At 36.2% G+C, this 27,397-nt stretch overlaps 1 protein-coding gene across 1 annotated transcript; it reads right to left on the bottom strand.

The window, feature by feature from the left end:
* On the bottom strand, positions 1-27,259 carry LOC128989422 (mucin-22-like). Its single transcript, XM_054411314.1, has 5 exons — positions 27,109-27,259; positions 14,458-14,682; positions 12,606-12,764; positions 11,246-11,387; positions 1-6,650 (listed from the first exon to the last, which is right to left on the bottom strand). Exons 1-5 carry the CDS (start codon positions 27,109-27,111, stop codon positions 3,571-3,573), a joined length of 3,609 nt encoding a protein of 1,202 aa, XP_054267289.1. The 5' UTR covers positions 27,112-27,259; the 3' UTR covers positions 1-3,570.
* Between the last annotated feature and the right edge of the window lie 138 nt (positions 27,260-27,397).

Genomic DNA, 27,397 nt, shown 5'->3' with positions numbered 1-27,397 from the left:
CATCTCAATAACATCTTCAATTTTCAGATCGTTTGCATTACTAACTTTAGCTCAATAACATAAAAATAAAGTACAAACACAAAATGTAAACATCACTCACTTACAACCATGTGTGAAGTGACAGCAATATTTACTTACGTACACTCTATGGTGCAAAATAGCCGAAACAGCTGCGGCACTTATTATTGCCAACCACAAAAACAAAATAACCCATTTATAATGCAGTGTAATGTTTATTACCGTATTATAAACATTGTGTATCAATTCGCTTTTTGGACGGATATATCCGTCTTTATCCCAGAAAAGAAATTTCTCGGGACGGATATATCCGTTTTCAGCCTGGAAAGTAAACAAAGATTGACGAATATATCCGTCCATAGCCCTGGAAGGGTTAAAAGATGTTTTTCCATAAAAAATAAAATATTGGTCTCTTCAGGGTTGCTTTAGTAAATGGACCTGGGACCAGGGCGCAAGAAAAGGGGGAAGGGAGCACAATTATCTTTCAGGCCCATAGCGCCATTAAGAGATAACTGAAACCTTGCATTTCCCTAACCACGTAGGCCTCTGGCTTGTGTGTGGAATCTAGAAAAGCAAGAGGTGAGCCGGTACAGGTACAAGGGCAAACTGTACTGACAAAAGTAATGGCCAGGTACCCTAGGACGTTGCTGCCTTGGACCCAAGACTGTGTTGTCACCAACTGAGCCACCAACTCACAAATTTAAAAAGATCAATTACCATTTCTGAGTTCTTGAATTTGACAGTACTTTAATAGAATTGATTGTTTTTTTTTCAATTTTCTCTCTTGTAAAATTTTATTTAAACGACTTGAAGTAACTAAAGTTTATAAATATATAGCCTAAGTGAGTTGAATAGCGTTTTTTATTCAGTTTTAGCATTGTACAGATAGATTTTTACAGAAAATTTAGTTCAGGCCCGTTTTTGACCATGTCAGCGCCTTAGGCATAACCCTCGGTAAAGTAGCGTCCCTTTACAATACGGGTGTCCACCAACTATAAAATCCAGGAATTATGCGTGATTTTTTTTATAGTGGGAATTATGAGTGAATTTTGTATTTCTACCTGTAAAATTCAATTTATCGCATGACAAAAATGACGTTTCTGTGACTGCAGGAAATGACAATATGTCAGCGAGGGATAATCAGAATTTTGCCGCGACTGCAGAAGACGATGATAATGTCTAAACGACCGCCGGTTATGATAATGATTTGGCCGTGATTGCGTAACGTGATGATGATATATACAGAGCTGCGAGGGATGATCAGAATATTGCCGCGATCACAGAAGATGATGATTATGTCCACACGACCGCGGGAAACGGTAAGAATTTTGCCGCCACCGCGGAAGACGATGGTGATCTTCACACAACTGCGGGATATGATTAACATTCTGCCGCAATTGCGGTAGGTGTTTACAATGTCTTCACAACCACTGGAGACGATTACGATCACTACAGGACCAAGGGAGATACAATAATGATGTCTTCACGGCCCTGAGGGATTATCATAATTTTACCGCAATCGGTTCAAGCTGATGATAATGTCCACACGACTGCGGGAAAATCAGAATTTTGCCTCATTCGCGGTAGACTACGATAATCTCCTTATGACCACGGGATATGTTCATATATTGCCGCGATCATGGAAGACGATTACAATGTCCATACGGCGACAGGAGACGATAATGATGTCAACACAGCCGTGAGGGATTATCAGAAGTTTACTGAGACCGCATGCAAATACAACCACTAAATTATTTTTTAATTTCCAATTTTTTGACCCTTCTTAAGTTATAAATTGCCTCCCGCCATAGGCATGTGCCCATTCGGTAAATTGCCCCTGAGTTAGATCAACCATTTTCAGGATTTTCAGATTGGTGTTAATTACTTTTTGTGTACATCATGTATCACAAATTCCTAAATTGAGGTTAGGTGTTTACAGAAGGTGAACATTAAGTATGTATTAAGTTTAAATATACTGACCATATTTATATAATTATTTTTATGACTAAATCATTAAAGAAGACCCTAAAGATAATTTCACCAAAAACACATAGGTCTCAACCAAAAATTAAAGATTAGGCGATTATTAAGGTAAATACTACTTAAGTTATAAGTTTATTGTAATTTTCAAAAAATGAAAAATACTATAAAAATAATTTTGCTTTTTCCTAACACGTAACAATAAAAGAAATTACAAAATAAATAACAAGTTTTAAAACCCACATGATACAATTCATTATTAAACACAACTTGAAAAGAAAATTGGACCCATTATACAGAAAAACTTAGTAGCAACAGAAAAAAAGAAGCTGAATGTAAATCGATTTTTATGAGGTACGAAGTTATAACTGGAATTTTTTAATTTGAGTTAATAAAAACAAAATAAGCACATATTGGCTGGAAACAAAACACAATTAGTGGAATTAAAGCAAGGACAAATGTTTTGAATAACAGTTTCCAAACAATGTCGTTGTGTAATTGACAGCTTAGCAAAAGATTCTGAACAACTATCATAAACATGTTTTTTTTTTAATTGGTTAAATTTAAATCCATACAAGAATACTTTAGATTAGATGGATGAAGATAAATAAGTCTTTTGATAAGTCATCAGGTAAAGAAGTTCTGTTAACCTAAAGAACACCTGGTTAACCTAGCTAAAACATCTTTTTGGTTGAAAATGAATTTCACATCCATTCCACACTAATCATCTCAAAATGTCAAGCTAACCTTTGATTAATTTTCTAATCACAAATTAACATGCTTAGTTACTAACATTCCACAGTTTTGCATGCAAAATAAAATTATAAAAATAATTTTGGTAATAACTCTAATTTAATGTGAGGAAAATACATTTTTGTAGAATGTTTCATCTAAAGGAGGATGAGGATACATGAATTAATATCAAAAAATATTTAGATTAAGATCAAATTGGCATTACATTAGATAGTATTACTTTAGACTGCTACAAAAAAATATTAACAAAATATATTTCCTTTTCATTTGATGGTAATGTCAACCCTTTGGATAAAATCCATACTTTTTCTAAATTATATCCAACTTATTAGGATTGGATCCAACTTTTTAATTACATCTAAAATTTTACATAAATAAAATACACCTAAAACATCACATTAAGACTACAAGACAAAAAACCTTGGTGAAAAACAAACTTTATTAAAGATAGAAAAAAAACTTAAATTGATGACTGAGTGTACTATCTAATACAAAATTAGATAACATTGTAAAAAATTAAAATTGCGAGTTGGTTTTAACCAACACAATCTTCTTAACATGATACATTATGGCATACAACTGTGATGTTCATAAGACATGTGAGAGAATAAATTAAGAGTATTTACACTTTACATATTCCCTGTTAAAATTTTATAAACAGCAACAGAATCTGTTATGTACAGTATAACTCATCATAACAGTTAACAAAGACAAAAAACCCGCCAAACAAAAATAAAACTGTTCATCAATTAGATAAAAACAAAACAAAAAACCTGAAAAAAACTTGGATTAAGAGTGGTTCAAATACCAAAAAAACGCTCACGTAACACTTTCTTCCTCTTCATTGCGGGTAGTAGGAATATCTCCGTCTTCAAAACTTTTTCTTCTTTTACTAGGACCATCTGATGAATTTTCTGAAGATGATCTCCTTTTAGCTCCTATGACTTCTGGTTTACTAGTACTTCCTGACCTTGTTTTTCGGGGCTGATGATCAGGAGTTGACTGTATTTGGACAAGAGCATCTTTTAAAGGTAGAAGACCAACAGCGAATGGTACATCTTTTGTCGGAGAGACAATTGTAGGGTTCTCATTAGCTTCTTTAGAAGTCTCCTCTGATTTCGTTATTATCATATTAGACAGAACATCACTAGTACTAGTTTCAGGTAGCGGATTTAGAGCGGAAATAGCAGCTTCCTCATTAACAGGGTTTTCTGACGTTTCATACACAAACTCGAATTTTTGCGTATCAACATTATTATGTGATGTTTCACCTTCCGTTGAATGTACACTAGGATCCTCGGTTAACGGTTTTTCGTCGTTTACAATTTTTTCCTCGTCTCCTTGGGAAAAATCTTGGGTCTCTATACCAGTACTGTTTTCATCGCCCATCATAGCTTGTAGGGCTTGTTCAACAGACAACTCCTGACATTCTCCACCGTCTAAGGACATCTCAGTTGAGTTTAAACTAGCAGTATTCATGTTTTGTACTTCTTCCAACACCAAATGCTCTGTGCCTGATGCATTAAAGCTTGTTGATTCATCTCCTTCAAAATCCACTTTCTCGGACATAACAGTGTACTTCAACAAGTTCCCAGTGCTTTGACCAAAGTCTTTTTCTACTGGGACTAGGTTATAACACCCTTTCTCCGCTTCCACCACTTTGAATGACGAGCAATCCGGTTCAAGAGAGGTGATGTTTGGGTTAACGGAATTATGTGAAGGCATGATTTCTTTATTAGCACTCTCATCATCGACCTGACTATCAATATCGTTTGATGCTGCTTCCTCACACACCATATCTAAAAGTCCAATTACATCTGAATCTTTGTTTTGGTCAGTTAGTCTAGATAGTTCAGATATTTCTTTTTGACTTAATATGTTCCCATCAACTGTAAATGCTTTGTAAGATTTTATTTTTGAGCCACTCCCATCGATCAGTTCAAACTCTACCAGCTGTGATTCATTTTCCAGCAATGGCATATCCCTCCTAGTCGCAGGGTCTGTCTCATCAGCGCTGACACTTATTCCTTCAGACGCTTCTTCTGGTCCCATTTCTTGAGAAACTTCACTAATTTGCATAAGCTGTGAATCTTCATTCGGCTCTTCAATTGAATCTACCTGTTCTTGATTTGTGTCTTGTACACTTTCGTTCACAACAATTAGATTCTCATTTCCAGACATATGGATGGTATCATGATGCTTTTGCAATTCTATTATTTGGTTTTCTTCATTCAACACTACCATTGAATTTTCCTCATCCAAAATTGCAGTAGAATGATCTACACCCAAAATTTGAGATTCTTCCTCAAGATCTATCATAGTTGAATTTTCAAGATTGTCACTTGTTGAATTAATGTTAATTAGTTGAGAACTGTCATTTAGAACATCTGATGTTATACTCATGTCAAGCATTTGAGGAGATCTTGCTTCGTTTTTGATTTCATCACTCTTACTTGGTGATGAGTCAGGAACATCGTTGAGCAAACTACCTTTCACTTGGCTCTCTAGACTTTGTGCTCTTGCCAACACTTCAGAAACAATGGATTTCCTAGAGTTTTTGGGAACAGTAAGTTTTATTTCAGCGATGTTTGTGTTGCCATCTATCACTGTTGAAGATAATGCACATTTCTTTTCAGTTGGTGAATTCAGCTTCTTCTGTTTTTCCATCTGCTCATTCATAGCTTTGAGAGCATTAACTTCTTTGGACGACACAACATATTTATTTACTTTATCGTTGCCAGTAACTTCAAAAAGAACGACTGCATCAGGGTCTGCTTCTGCTTCACTAGCAGCTCCATTCTTTAAACTTTCTAGAACGGCTTCATTTATAAGTTCTTGGACAGATTTTTTATTGCTAGCTTTTTTAACAGCTTTTGGTTGTGGACTTGTCTCAATTCCAGTATTTTTTTTGGCCAACATGTCTTTGACAATAAGATGCTTCTGTTTTGGTCCCCTCTTCCCTTTGACCTCCCTCACACCCTTAATCGTTATGGGTTTCTTGGAAACGGTGAGTAGAGGACCAGATATATCAGATTTCCCATTCTTGCCTGTCATCATGATGGTCCCATCTTGTAAAACAACCCCTTCACTTACATCTCCTTGCTCGAGTGTAGCTTCAGTGACTTGGAACTGGAACTCCTCGTTGTTGCCTAAAACATTCATGAGGACATCTTCAGTTAAAGTCACATAGTTGCCATCTCCGTTGTCAATCAATACAGGTACATCAGTAGGCAGACCGGCTTCTTTAAGAGCGTCCAAGTACTTAGTCGCTCCGCTAGATTCTCCATCAAACTGATACATAATTGTTTCCTGTTCTGTTGTCTGCCCGTCATCACATTCATTTTCTGTTTTAACTTTGGCTTTGGCAAGAGCTTCGGCTTTTGAGAGTAAAGACGCTAACAAAGGACTCTGAGCATCATTGTTTCCATTATTGTTGACTACATTCAATTTTGACTCAAGAGGTTTGCAGACAAGTCCATCTTTGTGAGACACATCCTCCATCTCTTTCTTGATATTTTGTATTCCAAACTTTGTGTCACTTAGATCTTTTATCCTACCTCGTCCCATTCCAAACGTCTGACGTCTTCGACCCCTCCTCCGGGGTTCTAGATTGAGCTGTTCTCGAAGTGCTTTCAAATCTGTTGTTGTTAAAGATCCGTTACGAAGAAGGTTTGTACTGTCAAGGATAGTGGAGGCAGGTTGTAAAGAACGTCCTAAGCGACTATTGGGACTGATTCTTACATTACGGCTGGTAGTTTGTAGTGTCGGTGAAGTGGAGTTGTTGGAAAGGCTAAGCATGATTTGAGCCGTCTCAGACTGCGGAGCTCCTTGAGGGGGAGGGATCAACATTGTAGCCAAGTTTCTGCGTCCTCTAGCTCCTCCAGAACGACGTCCCCTGCCTATGACAATTAAAGATAAATTAAAAAAGGTTAATTTTTAACATAACTAGTCCAACCTAAGAATAATCTTAGAATCCTAAGAATATTCTTAGGCCATTCATAGTTACTCTACATCAATCTTAAGTGTATTAACCATGGTCAGTAGATCATTCTTTTGACTCAGTCAAATATATATTTACTGGTCATTATCTGATGATTAATACAACATTGGCAGATTGGTTGCTGCATCCTATAAATGATTTTGCAGCAAAAATGGGTATTTGTAATTTGCAACCTCCACAGGTACAGGAATTTATTACAAATTTGATATCTCATCAGGAAAACTTTATAACTATCAGTATTTAGTATCTATAACAGTAATTCGATAATCCTTAACAGTTTTAGCGAATTTCCCATATAGGGAATAAGCTATTACCGTAGTACTCATGGTAAGACCTGGACGCGGGACAGATTTTTTTTTTCGTTTTGAGGTCCCTAGAGGCCAAAAACACCATCCGTTCAAATTCATATATATATATTTATTTATTTATTAAACATCATCACATTACATCAATTCTCTTGACAGGTGATTTGTCACAAAGTCTAATACTAATACTATACTACTTTTTAAAATAAAATAGCTTACAAAAGAAATAAAGCATATAATAAGCTACAAACCTATGGGAGAAGCAATATCTTTCAAATATACTCATTTTCCAGATATTCCTCTAACGAGTAAAATGCCCTCTCCAAAAGGAAATTTTTTAAAGATAGTTTAAATTTAGAGAATGAGGCAATGTTTTTAATCCCAGCGGGTAATTTATTGTAAATTTTTGGTCCCATATGCTGAGTGGATAAATGAAAGATTTTAAGCCTATGTTGAACTGGTTTTATAATATTTTTGAATCTTGTGTTATGTGGATCCACAGCACTTTCTTTTTTAACCGACTTCCCCACTACCAACAAAAGGAGGAGGTTCTCAATTTGTTTGTGGCGATGTTTTTTTTTTCTATGTATGTTCACCAATTTCTTTGTGATTCTTTTACCGATCAGTGTGGTTTCACCACCAAAATAACCAGGAGAGTTTCTATTTGGTACCTTATATATTATGTTTAAGTATAATATTTGTTTCGGTGAAAAATTCTGAAAACCTTAAATATTCAACATTTATTTTGTTTACATTTGTGCAGAGAAGGCAATAAATAATAATAGCATTCCTACAGCTGTTAGTTGAAACCATTTAAATGAAGCTACAGACAATTCTTCATGAAACAGTTGCTTCATATTGATCAATAAACTATTTCTTGCCATGGAGCCTAAAAGTTACATTGAAAAAATGCATTTTGTTTTGGTTACTATAAAAAATGTATTTTAACGTTTGACCTGATTTGTGTATACAGTAATTCAGTTTTTAGTATTGAATATTCTGACTTACAAAAACATTTATGTTTCAGTGAATAGCTGTATGATATTGACAAATAAAGGTGTATTGTGAAAACCAAAGCATTCGTAAAACAGGTCTAAATATAAAGCAAATGCAATTAATTATTCCTTACACGACCTAAGAAGTGTGACAGTGCATAATCGTCAATTGTCTTAAAAGTGTTAAATATTTTAATTACTAAACATGCATTTGCAGATGTGGAATGTTTATTGTTATTCTCTACCCAGTTACTATATCATATCAATACTATTATGCCTGCTTCGGAAAGTCCTAGAGGAAGATGATTTGCAATTTCGACTAGGCTATATCCTGATCAAACAAAACCACCTACATGGCCACACTACCACTTTTAGGACCCACTTTTAGCCACTTTTACCTGAACCACTTTTAGCTGAACCAATCTTTCATATACATATTTCATTTGCAGATGTGGAATGTTTATTAATATTCTCTTCCCAGTTACTATAACATATCAATACTATTATGCCTGCTTCGGAAAGTCCTAGAGGAAGATGATTTGCAATTTCGACTAGGCTATATCTTGAGCAAACAAAACCCCCTACATGACTTACACCACTTTTAGCTGACCAATCTTTCATATAATATTTTCCAAAGGTACTATACGAAAGGTACTATGGTGTTAACGACCAATTTTGAGAGATTTTTTAGTGCTGGTTGCTGAGGAATAACTTTCATATTGTTCCAAAAGGCTTGAGACGTTACTGTATTTCTTTGTATAATGTAGAAGTACACCGATTGGAGGAAACGATGATGTCTGACATTTCAATGTATCTAGAAAAGACAATTAGTTTCTCATTAGGCCTAATGTAATGGACAACTCTTTCTTTCTTAAGGAATATTTAAAGATGTTTATTGCCATACCCATTGATTATGTAACCTGAACAGGTGACTCAAGCAGTTTTAAAATAATGATTGTTCTGTGGAACTTTTGATTGTTTCAAACAGTTTTGCTTATCAAAAATCCTCAAGTAATTAATATATAAAAAATTATACAGTCACTAAAAATCGTGAAATAATTTATTTTTGTAAAAAAATACAACCGACTTCAATTGCTCTAAAAAGAATGAAATAATTTCAATAAAGTAAACTTTTGTATTAGGCAAGCTCACGTATTTCAAGTCGGCGCGGCTCAAACTGCAATTATGATTGAAATTAAATATTGTGTGTGTATTTTGAAAATCAATAAATTGTAGCTGGATAACATAAATATATAAAAAACATACTGAACTGTTTTGTTTATATATTAAAGGAAATATTTTCTTGTATTTTATGTTTACTTCAGAATAAATGCATTATGAAAATAACACACACAAATGTTCTATATGAATAGGAAAATAATTTAGTTTGATATTATGATAGGGAAAAGAAGCTAGTTTAGTATTAAAACGTTACTTTTCCAAGTTAGAAACATTTAAATGCGTTATAATCTTTTTAAAGAGACTCGTTAATACCACTATGATGCCGATCTCTGATAACGGTAATAAAATAACACTTAACGCATAACTATGAAAAAGATATGCAGATTAACACCTTTAGTTATAGATAGTCACCTGCAATATGGACACCCTCTTTCAATTTTGCATCAAAAATCATCATAGAGCCGCGCCGACTTAAAATATGTGAGCTTGCCTAATACAAAAGTTTACTTTATTGAAATTATTTCATTCTTTTTAGAGCAATTGAAGTCGGTTGTATTTTTTTACAAAAATAAATTATTTATTATATGTGTCCGTCAGCACTATAACTCGAGCAAAAATGATCCGATTTTGATGAAATTTGGTACAAACGTGTAAACGTACGTTTATTCGAACGAGTTCGCGATCCAGCATGATCGGACCATGGGAACAAGGGTTTACGGGGGGTTTTATGGGGTAAAAATAGGTTTTTCCCATTTTTGACCCAAAAAACATAAAATTTAGCAATTTCTTTCCAAACCATTTTGTAGAGCTTAAAAAAACAAATAATTTAGTATATTGAAGCGTTATCATGCGCCTAATGGTTACGGAGAAAATTTCAAAAAATTGTAAATTTAAAATTCCCATGTTATTCTTATGGAGAATAAGTAAACTGTTGTAGTTTGCTTGTTTGTGAACATATTTTGATCAAATTTGGAAAATGTGTTTATTTCTTACTAACTATTCACATTTTACAAAAAAAAAAAAAACAGTTTTACCCTCCCTGATGCAGCAAACCTAAGTACTTGTTAAACTAATTCTATTTAAATCAAGAATACATGTTATATTTTTAAGTAGACATTTCAGTGTAAATCCAATCAGTCAAATGGAAATTCGCTTAGTCTGCAGGTTTGCTGCGGCGGGGGTATTTTAAAGAATATGTCCGCGGATCGATGAGATTGCAGTTTTAGTTACGGACGGGATTTTTCACAAGCTTTTACTTCTTGTGCAACAAGGGAAACCTGAATTTGTTTTTAAAATATTGAGTAACTTTTTGCAAATGGCTATAATGACAATCAAAACAAATTTACAGTCTTCATTGTACTATTTGTTATCATCTTGAGTGTAATTAGTGATTTTGAAGTTATCCGGGCTATCAGCATCGTCACTTGCCATAACAGCAAAATGATGAATATCTCACGCAATTACAGTAAATTGTGTGAACATCACTCACAACCCAGGTAAAATCGTCAACCACCATAGCAGTAAATCTTCTACATCTTCCACAATTGCAGAGACAACATCTACTCCCGCAGTAGCGACAATATCATAGATATATTTTAAGCGATATATTTTTATTTTATTTGATTTTTTTAAGAGATATATTTTGGTTGTGTTGCTAGCCTAGTGGTTAGCGTCTCGGACTTCGGTGCGAGAGGGACGGGTTCAATCCCCGGCACATCCACTACACATTTAATCTCTCGTAACTTCTCTTGTGAAATGCCACTGGCGTAGAAAAAAAACGATTTTGGCAGACGACATCATCGCCACCCCTATACCAGCAAATTTGTGAAGACATCTTCATCGTCACTTGCAAACAAGGCCAAATTTCTGATGGTTGGAACAAATCCTAAGGCAGGTAGATTTTGAGTTGTATGTAACCCCACGCTAAAATTAATAATAGAATAATACATTTTTCCTAGATATTTTAGAACCCCATCCATATCTAGGAATTTCTTACATTAACAGCAATTTACCTCTATAGGTGGTTGATGGGAAAATATCAGCGATACTGCCACTTGTAGCGCCGTTGATAGCTGTAGACGAAGTCACTGGTTTAGAAGGTGAAGGGCGTTCTCCACCAAGCACTTCTTTGGACATTGTACACAGACCTTTCACCTAAAATGCCGGATTAAAATTAATTCACAATGGATAGATTGACTGTTTTACAATTAAAATGTTTTTAAAGGAAATAATAATTGGTTAATGTATTTGATTGAAACTTGTAATCTATATATAAAATCCAATGTATGTTTGTTTGTATGTATATTTGTTTGTCCTTTATGGACTCCAAAACCGCTCGACAGATTGTAATGAAACTATCAGGCATTATTAAGCATTATTCAAGGATGGTTTGTGTGAAGTTTGGTGCATATCTGTCAAAAGGGCTCCGCCCCAGTGGCTCTGGAGTTTCCAATGTTAACACTATGAGTACTCATATTTAAATGGAATTAAAGAATCTTAACAGCTCGTTCAACTAAACAATTTGATTCTGTGATGTTCAATAGCATTAAAAAGGTAATAGGTTTACCAACAGGGTGCAGCACTATATTTTTCTTAGTTTATGACAACAACTAATCTGCAACCAAAAGGTGAGTGAGCGTAGCGAACGAACATCAAACAGGACGTGATTTGAGCCATGCGAACGAGCTCATCTTGAAAATGAACGAGCATTTGACATAAAACCACATTAGGACAGGACGACGTCTGTCGGGCCAGCTAGTATTTTATAAAAACACAAGTTACTGCTCTCCCTGAAGCAGCAAATCTAGGTATTCATTAAACCTAATGTTATTTAAATGGGTGTAATTGTAAAACATATCAGGAAAATATAAATTCGTTTAGTCCGCAGGTGTGCTACGGTGGGGGTATTTTTAGTTGTTTAAGGCTTAAAGAAACGTAATTTGTCGCTATTGGGTTCGCTAGTCACCTTTAGTGTTAGTTTAGTTGAGTAACAGTAGACCCTAATAAGTGACCAACACCCACACCTGTAACAGCTGGTTTGGGGCTGATCAACCTAAACATTCCACAATTATTAATTACTTGTTTACGAGTGCTTACTAGTTGCATACTTTATCTTGCACGGTTATGTAACCAAACACCGTATTAGGCACCTTTCTACAATACCAGCGAAACATGGACACGTCACTTACTGTCAAGATATTATAGATAATTTTTAATGTTTACTTTTATCTAAAAAATTGAAAACATATTTCTGTAACCTAGAAACATAGAACCCATAGAACCTAGAGGAAATAGAAGTCATTAATCTGCATACAAAAGATTCTTTAATTACAAGACAAATTAAAATTAAGCAATACATAAATAACCACCCACCTCAAAAAATTTAGCTGCTTCCATCAAAGGATTCAGGTTCTCTTCGGTGACACTAGTTTCTCCACAATACATGAACTCGATGAGAGATTTCAGAACGCAAAATTTCATGTCTTTAAGAACAATCAATGGGTGATTCCCCAACTGCCTTTGGAGTACAGACTATAACAATCAATTTATTTGATTTTACAAACTAATTACATAGGACCAGATCACAAAACTATCTAGATTGTGTCAGCATACAAATAAATTGACACATACCCAAACTAATATAATAATTAAAACCTTATATTCCAGTGCTACCTACTTCAGTTTAAAAAAAATTAATTTTTATTATTTTCAATTGAAATTGAGAACATAATTTAATAACTCTTATCTTGAACTCACTTTCTGAGTCAAAACTAACACACTTTTTGATCAGCATCTCATAAAAGTTTGCTGAAATATGCTTATTGTTTACTTTTAGCCCAATAGATAATGGTGATAACTTACTGATTCGTTTTATATCCAAACAATGCAACTTTATGGAATTATGCTAAAAATTATAACAACCTGGTCTTTCAAGCCTTAGCCTACTAGTTTTTTTTTGTCCTAGGACGCTAGGCACGAGCCTGGGATTGTTTTTCACATTACTTCAGACTAGACCTAGGGGTTGCGGCACTATCACTTAGATAAAATCCATTGGTGACTTGGCAATCGAACCCGGGACTTCAGGGACTGAAGTTCTGCGCCCTAACCACTACGCCAGCTCGCTCCCCCCTTAGCCTACTAGTGGGAAATTCAATAGTTTTAATTGCTGATGCAGATCTGAAAGGTGTAATGTTATCTTTTAACTTTGCCCTTTGCAATAGCACATTGCATATTTCATATTGCCGCATAATAACTGATAGCACATTTAACTTGCCTAAAGCCCCCGTTTATATGTGGCGAGTTTACAAGCTACATGCCAGCGTGTAGAATGGGTCGGAGAGTGCGCTTGTAGTCGTTGTGGTCGCTTTTCCATTGGCTTAGTAGCTGGCTTCCAGACCACTTGGTTGAGCTTTTTAGTGAAATCTTGCTGGTTGTGTTCATTTTGTATTGGCGTTAGGGAACATTTAAAATTAAGTGGACTGTGGCAAATATAAGGTCTATCGGTGTTCCTAAAAGTGTACCAAAAGTACCCAGCCTTGTGGAACATCAAAAATAAAAACAATGCTAAATGAACCATTGAGGGATACGCTTTTAAAACAGCTCTTGCCAACTAATCAATTCATTTTTAAAACTTTGGCTACAACTACAACTCCAGCTAGAACTAAACTCCTCCGACATCTTCGAATATCAAGCACAAGCAACTGTGTTCACACTCCCCCACAAGGAGCTACTTACACGCTGGCTGGCTCAAAATTTGGCGAATGGACGTGTAAAGTAGCCGCAGGAGTTATCTTTCTCCAGAGCTTTTTTAAAAGCAGCTTTTGAGCAAGTAGCTAGTTTACGAGCTGCGTGTAAAAAAGCCGGTGTGTAGCTTGTTAACTCGCCCCCTGTGAACGGCGCTTATGATACCTAAATTATCCCTTTCTCTTTGGTTTTTGAAGGTGATGAAATTATTGAATCTTTAGCTTAAGGTCAACTTAAACCACTATTTAGTGACAATATAAAATAAGAACTAACATTGGTAGGCTAATTGAACTGAACCTCTAGCACTAACCACTCTACAAGCTTGGTATTGACTTTATTTTAAAATTCATTACATCAAATATATGTTATAGTTAACGTTTAAAAAAAGTTTGGCTTGGTCAAAAACTGAATACCAATTATTGACACAAAAACATTAGTTCTCACTTAATCAATACCAAACAGGCCGACGTCGCCGACTCACCTCAAAGTAAGGACTGCAGGCAGCAAGTACGGAACGGTGGACTTTGAGAGTGTGTGTGTTACACATGAGTGTGACGTCTACGAGCGACTGATGCTCAAGAAGGTAGCCGAGTCTTGTTGCCAGATGCATGGGATGTTCCTCCCATTGCACCATGAACCTAGTGCCCTGCGGCTGTGACGGGGCCGCGGCCCCAACCGGAGCTGCAACTGGTGCTGCCGCTGTCATCTGTAACAAACCTAGGTTAACCAGAGCTAATAAACGGTAAATGTAAAACGTTCAATGTTTTACTATCTACATCACTGAATCCAACCAAACAAAAGGGTAATAATGCTGTGCTTTGTTTGTTAAGTTGTTGAAGCTAGACTGACAGGAGAACGATTTTATCTTATTGTTATAATTTTTAACAGGCATAGACCAAATTCTTTTTGGAAATTAATTCAATTAATTAGCCTATAAAATTAAATTTATAAATGGACAAAAATCGTATTATTAGTTAAAATTGTTTACAGGAAAAAATATTTAATAGGTAAAAGACATAGGCCTATAAGCCAAGGTTATAATCTTAAAACCTTTACGAAATTGATCCTAATTAATCTTATCAGACAAATTAATATTTTGTTAATTAGCTTAAAAACCAAACAACCTACTTGAGTTAATTATTGTACACTTTTGTTTGTGTACAAATCTATTTGAAGACAAAATAATTAGCTGTGTAGCCTACACAACAAAACCATATTCATTGCTGTCATATTGATGATACGATGATTAGCCACATTATAGGCTATCAACAGAAGTTTATCAATTATTTGAGATAGGGAGGGACGCCACCTAAGTGCGTATTTTAACTCAAGGATGAGTGAAGAAGGTTGTAAGATGATCTTTGTAGCTTTGTTACTAGTTGACTAAGATTAGCTGGTTCACCAGTCAGGATCATTTATTTAAAACTAATAATTTATTAGGCCTACCCGGTTTCTCTTGTTCATCTTTGAACCCCTGCTAAAAATCAAAGGTTGTAGGCCAACATTTCTGGCCATCTAAGGAAGAGAGGGGAAGTGTCACAAAATTAGTGAGGATCTTAAGTTATTACTAAAATAAAAACCATCTAGTATATTAATAAATTGGAAAAAATGATTAAATAGATAAATAAAGTAAAATTCGCAAACTCTCCACCACCTAGACAATTTAAAGGGCTTTCATAGACTCATTATTACATTAAATTCAAAGGGAAATCAATACGGTACCACAGAAAACAAACTACTATAACCCAGAATGCCAACCGCATGGTAAAAAGCATTAAGTGTTTTGAGAGAGCTTTGCCTGTCAATCCGTAATCAGCGCCACCAAAAAATCTGTAAATAAGTTACAACTTAGGCCTATTTAAGTTTTAATTTCTACTTATAAATAGGGAAAATCAAACTATAAAATGGTAACAATAATTTGGTAATCACCTAACTAACTTAGGTTGAGTTTTTTTTATTATTTCATAATCTAGTATTTTAACTTATTAATTCAGCATCAGGGATTATCAATTTTAAAAGATTTATTCAATTTTTAGATAGTATTGGTTATTGTGGACTAAGTTAGTATCAATTGATTTTTGTCAGGGCGCAGAGTTAACTTTCATGTTGCGCCTGATGAACTAAGTTCTGCTGTGAATATTTTGATTACACAGTACCGGTAATGGATTTTGTTAGTCCTTCTCAAGTGATTTTAACAAAGTTTTTTTTTTCTTTGACTAACCTATTGGCAACTCTGGACACTTTTTTCCCCTGGCAAATTTTAGGACAAACTCCATTGTCCTGAGCTTGTACCTGAGCTCGACAGGGTAATGATTTTTTCAGAGTGAGGAGAAATTTCCAGAGAACAGAAAACAGCCCTTATGTCAAGGGAGCAATACTTTTTAATAAATTGCCAAAGTCAATTAAAGAACTGGAAGTTGGCAGAACTGTTCTGCATTAGTTAGCTGGGTGATTTATCGCTCGTGTTTAATTGAGTGATTGACGCTGTGATAGACTTTATTGGACTTATCAGTGATAACTTGCGTGATCCTGTACACCTTACTGATTATTATATGTCATCAGTTTCTTCTAGTAAGTAGATTATTGTGGGAAACGTCACTAACTCTACATCAGAATAAGCCGGGAGCAGATGCCATAACCTGTAAAAGCAGTGAGGAACAGAGTTTCATCTAAGACGGCGCACGCTCGTTTGCCTCAGTTGTGTACCAACCTCACGACAACTAATTCCCCTGCTCACAGTAGATCCCCCTGCGCTGCGCCACACCGGCCGGCGACGCTACACTCAACACTGATCTGCCCCGCTGGTTGCGGTCTCTGTCTTGCTGGCGCCCCTCAACGGATTGTGGAGTCATCAGATTCCTTGCACCGTGCCGCTGTTGTACCGCACCCACTGTCTGCTACCTTGGAGCTTCACAGTCGCAGTTTTTATCACCCGAACGGACTCATCTAGTTATTACTTTGACACACATTTTGTAATTAACACTAAAATATAAATGTCCAACCTCTAGTATTATGTCTTTATGTGTTGTTTAGCTTAAGTCCTGATTATGGAGTTGTTTGAAAACAACTGCTTTCTTAATAGTACGTTTGACTTGGATACGGAAGATTCTTTGATTTCTCTTGCTTCTCAGTTTAATTCATTTGCAGTTAACAACCCCCAAATTGACTGTAGCTCTTTGATTGACAATGTAGCTCAACTGATTAAAATCATAGACAATCTCTCTGGGGAGAATACAGAGCTTAAATCTAAAATTGAGGATCTGACTTGTGAATTAACTATTTTGAATGCTCGTTTTGAGAACTTTCAAAGGGAAAAACGGGCTGAGTTTAATGATTCTCTGCATATACAGGACTCTATAGTCGAGGAGAAAGAGTCTGTAAGTAGGGATTTAGCAACTTGTAAAATCAATATTGTCCAGTTAAAAACTTCCCTTGCAAGAGTTACTCAAGAAAATGAAGAACTCAGGACTACCTTGCAAAATAACGTTATTTCAAATCCTAGTATGAGTCCAACCAACACAGCTACTAATTTATCCTCAATAATTGCAGACAAAGACACATCTCTCAAACTTTTATCTGCTAAACTCAATGATTCTATGGAAGAAAGACGCTCTTTAGTGTCTCAACTTGAAATGTTACAACACCGTCTTAAAACAATACAATTAGACAAATGGTTGGATGACTCTATTATCCAATCATACTTTGTTTCTCTAAATGAGTGCAAAGCAGCAAAAGCCTCTAAGGCACTTCTTGTGGGTCCATCCATCAGTGAGCTTTTAAAGCATGGCTCTGCTGAGATTGTCGAGCAACAGCTATGTACCTTAGGGCTTATATCCTCTAAGTATGCGTTTTTTTGCATAAATAATAATAATAAGATAGAATGGACTGAGAACGATGCTACATCTATTGGTAGGGGCTCTCACTGGAGTCTGTTGTTTGTAAATGTTGCAAATAAACTAGCTTATCATTTAGACTCTCTAGATGACGCCAATTTGAACCATGCTTTACTCTTGTCTGACAAATTAGGCATAAGTAGAAATAATTTCCATTCAGTACTGTGTCAAAGACAAAACAACAACTTTGAGTGTGGCTTAAATGTTATCTTGAATGCCAAGGTCATACTGTTTGGTTATTGTTCAAATTACTACTCTAATTTCTTGAGCTGGTACAACCAGTTTTTTTGTGCTGAAAGTTCTGGGGACAATGCATCTTTGTATGATACTCAGGTTACCTCAAATCTAACTTCTTTGACTGTAATAGCCGCCAGTCAGCCTGTGATCTGTGAGAAAGAGAAACCTCCTAGCCTTAAAGTTAGTCTTAGAAAAGTTGATAGTAAGGACTGGGAAGTTGTCAAAGAGAAAACGAATATGAAAACTAAAACCAAAGGTAGTATTCTACCAAAATCTCTAGACATTGACATATCTCTAGGGAATAGATTTTCAGCACTTGAGTCTTTGTCCCCACCTGACGATTCTCCATCTAATCCTGGCAAACCTGTTGAGTTAACATCCAAACCTAAAGAATCCTCTCAAAAAGTAAAGGATAAAGTTGTTGTTCCTATCAACCATGGAAGTTGCTGCCTTGTGTCCGAATCCATTAATCCATCCAATGAAGTCACTCAATCTAATTCTAGCATAAGTGTTAGTAAGAAAAGGTGTGTACAGTTAGTCAGTGACAGTCATGGTAGATATATTTCTAGTTTGCTAGAAACCAGAGCGAAGGGTAGCTTAGTTGTATCTGACTCAGTAAAACCCAATGCTAAGTACGACGATATTTTAATTAGAGCAAAAACTGTAGTTACTAAATTGAGTAATGACGACATTTTAATATTGATGGGTGGTACAAACAATATTGTAAACGGACGCTGTATAAACTTCACAGCTGAGCTAGATGTTTTTCTGAGTTCGTTGCATGGCGTGAAAGTGATCTTAGTTGGACTCCCTCTTAGGCATGACTCCCCTTCCCTTAATCCAGAAGTTTCCAGAGTCAACCTTAGCCTTAGACATCTTGCTGCCCAGCACAAAAATGTGTCCTTCCTTTGTGTAGAAACCTTATATCGAAAAAACCACACCCGACATGGATTGCACCTTAACCGTGGGGGAAAATTCCATCTCTCTAACCTTCTTTACCACACCATATGTGGATCCTTTCTTCCCTCATTCCAGGCAACCACAAATGTTCTTGAGCCTCCTGCACCAGCTATAAATGTTTCCCACCCATCATCCATAACAGACACAAGCATAGTTCCTAAGCCTACTGCTCGAACTTCAAAGTTCACCAGAACACCTTTACCAAAAATTATCCCCTCTACACCTAACAGAGAGACTTATCATACCCGCACCTTCCTCAATAAGAATTTTTTAGGAGCTGCCCTGAAACCTCGCGGAGTCCCTTGGGCACATTATCTCGGGAGGGTGTTAGGGCACAGCAGAAATCTCTAAAGTTGGCTCACCAAAATGTTAGAGGTTTTTTAAGAAACTTAACGAGACTGAAATCTTTCTAGATGAAGAAAAACCTGACTTTATATGTTTTTCTGAACATTTACTTAAAGAAAATCACCTACAGAACCTTCGCTTGGAAAACTACGAGTGTCGAGCTGCATTTTGTAGATCTACTAAGAAGTGGGGTGGAGTTGGCATCTGGAGCAGACCCGAAATAAAATGTCAACAACTTGATTGTGAGGTGATGGAGGGAGTATGTGAGTTGGTCGCAGTGTCACTGAACTTAGAAAACAATGGGAAAATGCTAATTATTGCAGGTTATAGACCACCTAACAAAGAGTATGACAAGTTTTTTGACACGATTTCAGCTTGTCTAAATCAATATGTTCATAAACACAGCTCAACTGTTGTTTTGGGAGATTTCAATATTGACCTTTCCAAAAACAATTTTATAAGTCAACGTTTTGTGTCACTGATGTCAACTTTTAACCTTTACAATGTGATAACATCTTTTACAAGGGAGTTTAAGGGTTCTAAATCTCTTATAGATCCAATCTTCACAAATGAACGAAATAATAAAGGTTCAGTCACAGTAACTGGATTATCAGACCACCACGCTACGTCGATAATAGTGGAAACAATTCCTGCCACCCATAACCGTATAAAGTCTTTTAAGGAAGTTAGAAAGATTGACGATGCTAATTTGAATGTATTTAGATATTATCTGACCTATGAGAAATGGCTTGATGTCTTTAATTCTGACGAAATGAATCTAAAATACAACACGTTCATTGACAAGTTAAAATACTATCTTCAGTGAAGTGAATAAAAATAGTAAATTCTTATTAGTATTTTCTAACTAGTTTTAGCTAATTCTCAAAACGAGGTGAATAAGAATTTGCTAAGACTAGTTAGAATATACTTGGATCATTTGGCAATTCCTAGTACATTCTAACAAGTTAGAACAAACTAGGCCTAGAAAATACTAAGATGACGCAAACTTTCAAGTGTAAGATGAGGAAAACAAAAGAAACGATAAACAAAAATGAAACAGAAGAAACCAAAGATCTCTCACTTCCGGAACTTCAACGTTTGGTACTGCTACAGCAGATCAAACTGATCAAAATTCAAATTAAAAAGGAAACGTTACAGTTGGAACTTGGAACTACTTAAACACCCTAAGAACTCTATTGGAAGTGACATGATTATGGGCGACAACATTGATGGCACTGACGGCTTCTTTGGAAATAAATACATTGTTTTATAAACATTGTTAAAGTCTCCCAACTTCTATTTCCTACCCCATATCCAAAATTCGTAATAAATAAAAAAAAATATTAAAAAAACATAAAAAAACTAAAATTTTTGTTCATAGAAGCAAGCACTGTATGGGGGACTTTACAAGTGCACATGCTTCTACTCCAGTAAATTTACTGATAAATGTACTGCTTGCACTTATCTACATCTAACTCACGCCTGACAGAGTACGTTTTTCTGTTCCGTACATGCATAAACATAGCCACGATGACTGATAACCCTTTTTTGGCCTCCGTCATCAGAATGCTAGCCTGCCTACCCCTAGCTTAAAAATCTTTAAGAATATACTAGCCCTGGCTAGTAAAAACTAACGTTTATTCACCTACAAAGGTTAGAATATTCTAGTCATTTGATAATCTTAGAATTTACTAGGGGTAGTATATTCTGACTACTTTTATTCACCTAAAACTTAGAATATACTTGAAATCAGCTTAGTTTAAGCAAATACTAGTTTTTATTCACACCACCCCTTGACTTATCTTTTCCTAAGACCATAAAAAAGACTAAACAGAGGAAAGTACAGAAGATAACTCTTAGTCCACAAGCTTTACAGCTTAAGACTGAACTGAATGATCTCTACTTGAAAACAAAAGACCGACTTACGATCCCTTGCACATTGCCTCCAGATTCAATGATAATTTTGTCAAAGTCAATGTTAATAACTCAGAGAATGGATTGAAAGCAAGCGTGGCATTGGTAGGACGACCTAAAGGCTCACTCTTCCTCCATCCAACATCAAAGGAAGAAGTAAAAGAAGTCATTGCCTCTCTGAAAAACAAAAATTCTGCTGGTTCAGATGAAATTTCAGTACAAATCTTAAAGAGTATGTCAGATCTACTAGCTGGACCAATTAGCCACCTGATTAATTTCTCTTTTGTCTCGGGTTGTTTTCCAGATGCCTTAAAACTTTCAATAGTCAGACCAGTACATAAAAAGGGTGATGAAAAAGACCTCAATAACTATCGGCCTATATCCATTTTGACTGCTATCTCGAAGATTTTTGAAAAGGTTGTTTCAATTCGTTTGACAAATTTTTTTAAACAACATAATATAACATGTGAAAACCAACACGGATTTGTGAAAGATAGATCTACGACGAGTGCAATGTTTGCCCTCATTGATGACATAGTCTGCTCTCTTGATAAAGGAAACTGTTCCACGGGACTGCTTTTTGACTTGAGTAGAGCTTTTGACTCTGTTAATCATGACCTTCTAATAGAAAAATTACATAACTATGGGATAAGAGGTTTGGCGTTAGAATGGTTCAGGTCATACCTGAGGGACAGGAGGCAGTGTGTACGGGTATCGTCAGTCGATGAGCATGGATTTCTGCGGAAATTCAATTCACCTGAGCTCCCTGTCTCGAGAGGTGTGCCCCAGGGCTCCATCTTAGGCCCTACACTCTTTCTCCTGTTCATTAACGACCTTCCCTTGGGTGTTGAATCGGCCAGGACCATTCTTTATGCCGACGATACATCTCTTTCCTTGTCCAGCCCTGATGTAGAGACTCTTGAGCAATTGACCTTCTCTGAAGCCAACAAGCTGGTTCAGTGGTTTGAGAATAATCTGCTTTCGATAAACTCTCAAAAGACTCAACTTCTCAATTTTCATATCTCTGATCGATCTTCTAAGTATTTTAGTTTTCACTTGGATGAAGTTCCAGTACACCCAATAGAGAAGACACCGTTTCTTGGGCTGATCTTAGATGAGAAGATTAATTTCCATGACCATATTCAATACGTCATCAATAGGGTAAGTTCAGGGATATTTGCCATCCGCACCCTTGCAAAGCTATCTAAGCCCGATGTCCTTCTTTCTGCTTATTACGGTCTCATCTTCCCTCATCTCGTGTACGCCTTGCCTATCTGGGGGTGTGAGAACAAAAGAACTCTATTTTTATTCCGCCTTCAAAAGAGGGCAATCAGAGCCATCTTTTCAATGAATAGACGTCAGACTTGTAAACCAGTTTTTCTATCATCCGAAATATTAACGTTCCCATGTCTCTACATCTACAAGACATTATCCTTTCTGCACCAAAACACTGGCAAGTTTAACACTCCAACAGACCATCATTATAGTTTGAGATCCACAAATACCCTCCCAGTTCCTAGACACCACACTTCCTTCTTTCAAAACCATCTCCGATATAATGCAATAAAAATGTTCAACCATCTTCCCTCTCACCTCAAAGCAGTATCAAACCATCTGAAATTTTAAAAAACCCTAAAATCTTTTCTTTTAAAAAAAGCTTATTACAGCGTCCGTAAGTTCCTGGCTGACGGCTAAAATAAACCATCAAACTTGTTTGATCATAGGTATCCTTAGTGTAAAAAAAAGAAGAGTTATTATTTCTTATTTAAGTAAAAAAACTGTATGTTTTGCTAAATGACATGACCAATGCATGTAATTGTTATTTTTGGTTAAATAAATGAGTTATTGAGTTATTGAAAGGTAAAAAATTCAAAAGTTTTTTGAAAATTTTGCTAATTAATAAATGTCCAACCAGACTTGAGGATTTCGATAAAAAAAAAGGTATGCCTAGCCTATTGTGTGAGTAGAACTTTGTAGAGTAGCGTACTTTGTACGCATGGTTTTGTACTCAAATCTGTATTTTTGCATGGTTTGCTTTGCATGATAAGTGACTGTAACATTGACGATTGCAATGCATGTTTTTCATGTTAAAAGCAAATAAAGACATTTCATTGTTTTATCCCAAAACTCAGGTTTTTGAGGTTGTCAATAACACTTAGCGGGACACAGTAAAATAACCACCATTTTAACTTATGTCTATGAAAAGATTAGGCCTAATTCAAAACATGTAAGTTAACAACAATAAAGCCAAAACAGAATAATAATTATAACTCTTAACATAGACTTACAGTATAATAATATCAGCTGATATAATAGGTTAAAATGCGACCAGAGAAAATCTATTTGTAGTAGGCTACTTTTTTTTAACTGCCGCCTTGGATTAGGCTAAAACAAATTTTTTTGAAAAAGCCTAAACCATAAATTAGGTGAAAAACCCACTTTGGAAATCGATGTTCATAGAAACCCCAAAAATAGGCTAGGCTAAACTTAATTTGAGTACGGTAGGCCTAGGCCTTATAAACCTGAGCTCGTTTTACAATCAAGACAAACCTGAGGTCGGAAAATAAGTGAGGGTTGAAAAGTCACTTTTAGCCCATGTGATGAACTATAGGCCTATTATGCTAGAAAACGGGAATACTTTTCATATAAAGCAACCTCTTTAAAGAGACTTTCAACTTAGCCTATTTTAAATTTTGCTTGTCTTTTACATACAGTCACAGTCTATGCACACTTTACAGGTTTTTTGAAAAAAAAAGAAGCCTTTGCATCAACAACTGCCTACAATGACCTGCAGCGCGATATTCGTTACTTGAAAGATCCGGCCTTAGAGACCAGCACGTTTTCAAAATCACAGAAAACGTACTACTATAACCCAGAATGCCAACCGCATGGTAAAAAGCATTAAGCGGTTTGAGAGAGCTTTGCCTGTCAATCCGTAGGCAGCGCCACCAGCGTTGCTATGCTATTGCCTACGGATTGACAGGCAAAGCTCTCTCAAACCGCTTAATGCTTTTTACCATGCGGTTGGCATTCTGGGTATAACTTAGTAGTACATTTTCTGTGTCAAAATGTAGGCTAGATGTTTACTCAATGACCGCTGATTGGGGACTGACGCTGATGGGTGGGGTAGGGAGAAGAGTAGGAGGGGCAAAGGTACTGAGGGGTAGGGGTGCCTTTTTACATAGGCCTACTTCACTGCAAACTCAATTAACTTACGTTTAAACATTAAGGAAGAAGGAGTAATTTATTTCATGATTCATAACAAAGTATTTTTAATATAAGGAACAACTTATTAAACAAAATACTAGCCTAGCCTATGCCCTAATTTTAAATTCAAAATTAGCCTTGGCATTTATTTAATTTAGGCCTAATTGAAATGATTAAGCCAGTTGGCCTAATGCACGTTTTTTTTGTTAACTTACTTCAGTGTAATGAGTTCCTTAAGGCTAGAGCTAGGCAAAACAATCTGATTACTTAAGCATTACATTTTTTAAATTGTTGTCACACAAACTAAATAAAAAATATAACTGAGCGGAGCGAGCGAAGCTCTTATACGTTGACTCTTATGCATTTCGTAATACGCAAACTCCTCCTAGATGGCTGAATCAATCGTTTTCAAATTTTGCATGGTGATAAAGACTGTATCGGTAAGTGCCAACATCTATATGGCGTTAAAAAAGTCTCTCACGAATCCGCCCCACTGGGTCTCAAAGTTTCAATGTAATCCTTATGGAAGCGAAGCAGTATTTGACACAAAAACAAAGACATATGATCAGCTGTGTACTTTAGAATGCAGTAGATAAAGAAATAGCTGATAGCATTATTCCACAGATATTAACTTAGAACAGAAACGGTACATGGATCATAAATACAATCAAATGACGACACTAGCTTGAGGTCCATGACGTAGGAAGTGGTGAAGGAAGTAGTAGACAAGCAGTCCAGAGTGTGGAAACTGTTTATGACGATAAGATTAAGGTATCTGCAATCCTAAAATACTATGGGAAGGAGGGGGAACAGGTCCGTGACGTAGGAAGTGGCGAAGGAAGTAGTAAATGCGAGCAGTCCCCGTCCGGAGTGTGGGAACTGTTTATGACAATTAGATTTAAGGGATCTGCAATCCTCAAATGCTATGGGAAGGGAGGGAAACAGGTCCGAGACGTAGGAAGTGGTGAAGGAGTTAGTAAAGGTGTGCTGTCCGGAGTGTAGGAACTGTTTATGACGATTAGAACAAGGTATCTACAATCTAAAAATTCTATGGGAAGAGAGGGAAACAGGTCGGCATGAAGAAGAGCTAAGGGAAGTAGTAAGGTGAGCAGTGTGGAGTGTGGGAACTGTAAACCGTTTGTAGCCAGCAGTTAGATTAATGTATCTGCAATGCTGAAATGCTATGAGAAGGGATGGAAGCATCCCCACGACATAGAAAATGGTGAAAGAAGTAGTAAAGGCTAGCAGTGCAGAGTGCGGGAATGTTTGTGGAAATTAGATTAATTCATCTAAAATACTTAAATGCTATGGAAAGTGATGAAAATAGGTCCACGATGTGGGAAGTGGCTTAGGAACTAGTAAAGTATGAGCATAGTGTGAGAACCGTTTTGGCAGTTAGATTAATGTATCTGTAATCCTAAAATGCTATGAAAAGAGAAGGAAACAGGCCCCACGACGTAGGAAGTGGTGAAGGAAGTAGTATACAGGCTGGCAGTGCAGAGTGGGGGAACCGTTTGGGCAGTTAGATAAATATATCTAATACTTAAATGCTAAGTTATGAGAAGTCAAGGAAACAGTTCTATGACGTAGGAAATGGTGAAGGAAGTAGTAAGGCTTGCAGTGCAGAGTGTGGGAACTGTCTTTAATTAATGTATCTGCAATCCTAAAATGCTATGGGAAGAGACGGAAACAGATCCACGACGTAGGGGGTGGTGAAGGAAGTAGTAAAGGTGGGCAGTGTTGAGTGTGGGAATGGATTAATGTATCTGCAATGCTAAAATGCTATGGGAAGAGACTGTAGAATGTAGGTTTAAATGATTACGAAGTACTTAAATCGATACATGAAATCGTTTATGCTAGCCTACAATAGAAATTTACACCTAAGTTGACAATAGCAGATTTTTATTCCATAGAGGCTAAAAACGATTTTTACTCCCTAAAGAGTGCTGTTTTTACTGCAGTATGACAAAAACAATATAGGCCCTAAAATGAACCCTTGATGACTCCGCTCAATTTTGTGGATGCCTCTGCGAACGCCACCTAAGTTAGTTTACATGGGTTAACACAGCTTTAGTATTACCTAATAAGGTAACCTGAGCTAGGCTTAAATCTTAATGAACGTTTACCCTAAATATGTGTCTTTTCAATCCTTCGTGAGAGGAATGCTACACAAATTTAAAAAGGTTAGGCTACTGAAATAACAATCAACATCCCTAGGTTTCATTGTTTATCGAGTAATAACAATTGCAGTGGAACTGACGCAAAGCACAAAATTGCCAGCTAGCTTGGGCCAACTAATCATCAAGCCAGGAGGGATATTGATTGTTGGACTGATTGTGGCTTTGAAGGTTGTTATAAGATATTCAAATATGAAAGATGAGTGGCTTTTAAATATCAAAAGATTTTGAATTTTAACGCGTTACTTAAGTCCCACATGATTTTCTTGATCAGCCGATTTTCGGTTGAATACAAGCCAGATGATAGCGTTTCAAGGCTATTCATAGAACAATGCAGAATTGCCAGTGCGAAGTGCGATACGCAGTTCCTAGGAATGCTAACTTACGAGTGTTACTTACCATTTTCAGCAGATTTTACGGTTAATGCTAAAGCTATAAGTACTTAAACTGCGATATATATTCACTAATTTGTACTTTAACTCCAACAATCATGATAAAACGCAATGTCTATTCCGAAAAAAGCAGAAAAAACAATCGTTTTACAGCAACAGCAAACCTAAGTTATCAATAACTCCGTACGGAGTCGCTGGTGGCATTGTACTGCCTTTGGACTTTAGAAGCCTGCATACATTTCCCCCCCCCATACTATAACCAATGTAACCTTGATTAAAAATTTGATTTTAACGTG

This window comes from Macrosteles quadrilineatus, unplaced genomic scaffold (assembly GCF_028750875.1).
Source record: "Macrosteles quadrilineatus isolate MER2022 unplaced genomic scaffold, UCM_ALF_1.0 Scaffold_1__1_contigs__length_201487025, whole genome shotgun sequence".
In the NCBI taxonomy this organism is placed as follows: domain Eukaryota; kingdom Metazoa; phylum Arthropoda; class Insecta; order Hemiptera; family Cicadellidae; genus Macrosteles; species Macrosteles quadrilineatus.
The sequence above is the reverse complement of the archived record's forward strand: the minus strand, read 5'-3'. Positions and strand labels throughout refer to the sequence as shown.

Coding starts and splice junctions, on each gene's coding strand:
- LOC128989422 (XM_054411314.1), bottom strand. Junction 11,388..12,605: donor AAGCAGCTAAATTTTTTGAG/GTGGGTGGTTAT, acceptor CCGGCATTTTAG/GTGAAAGGTCTGTGTACAAT. Junction 6,651..11,245: donor CCCATCAACCACCTATAGAG/GTAAATTGCTGT, acceptor TAATTGTCATAG/GCAGGGGACGTCGTTCTGGA.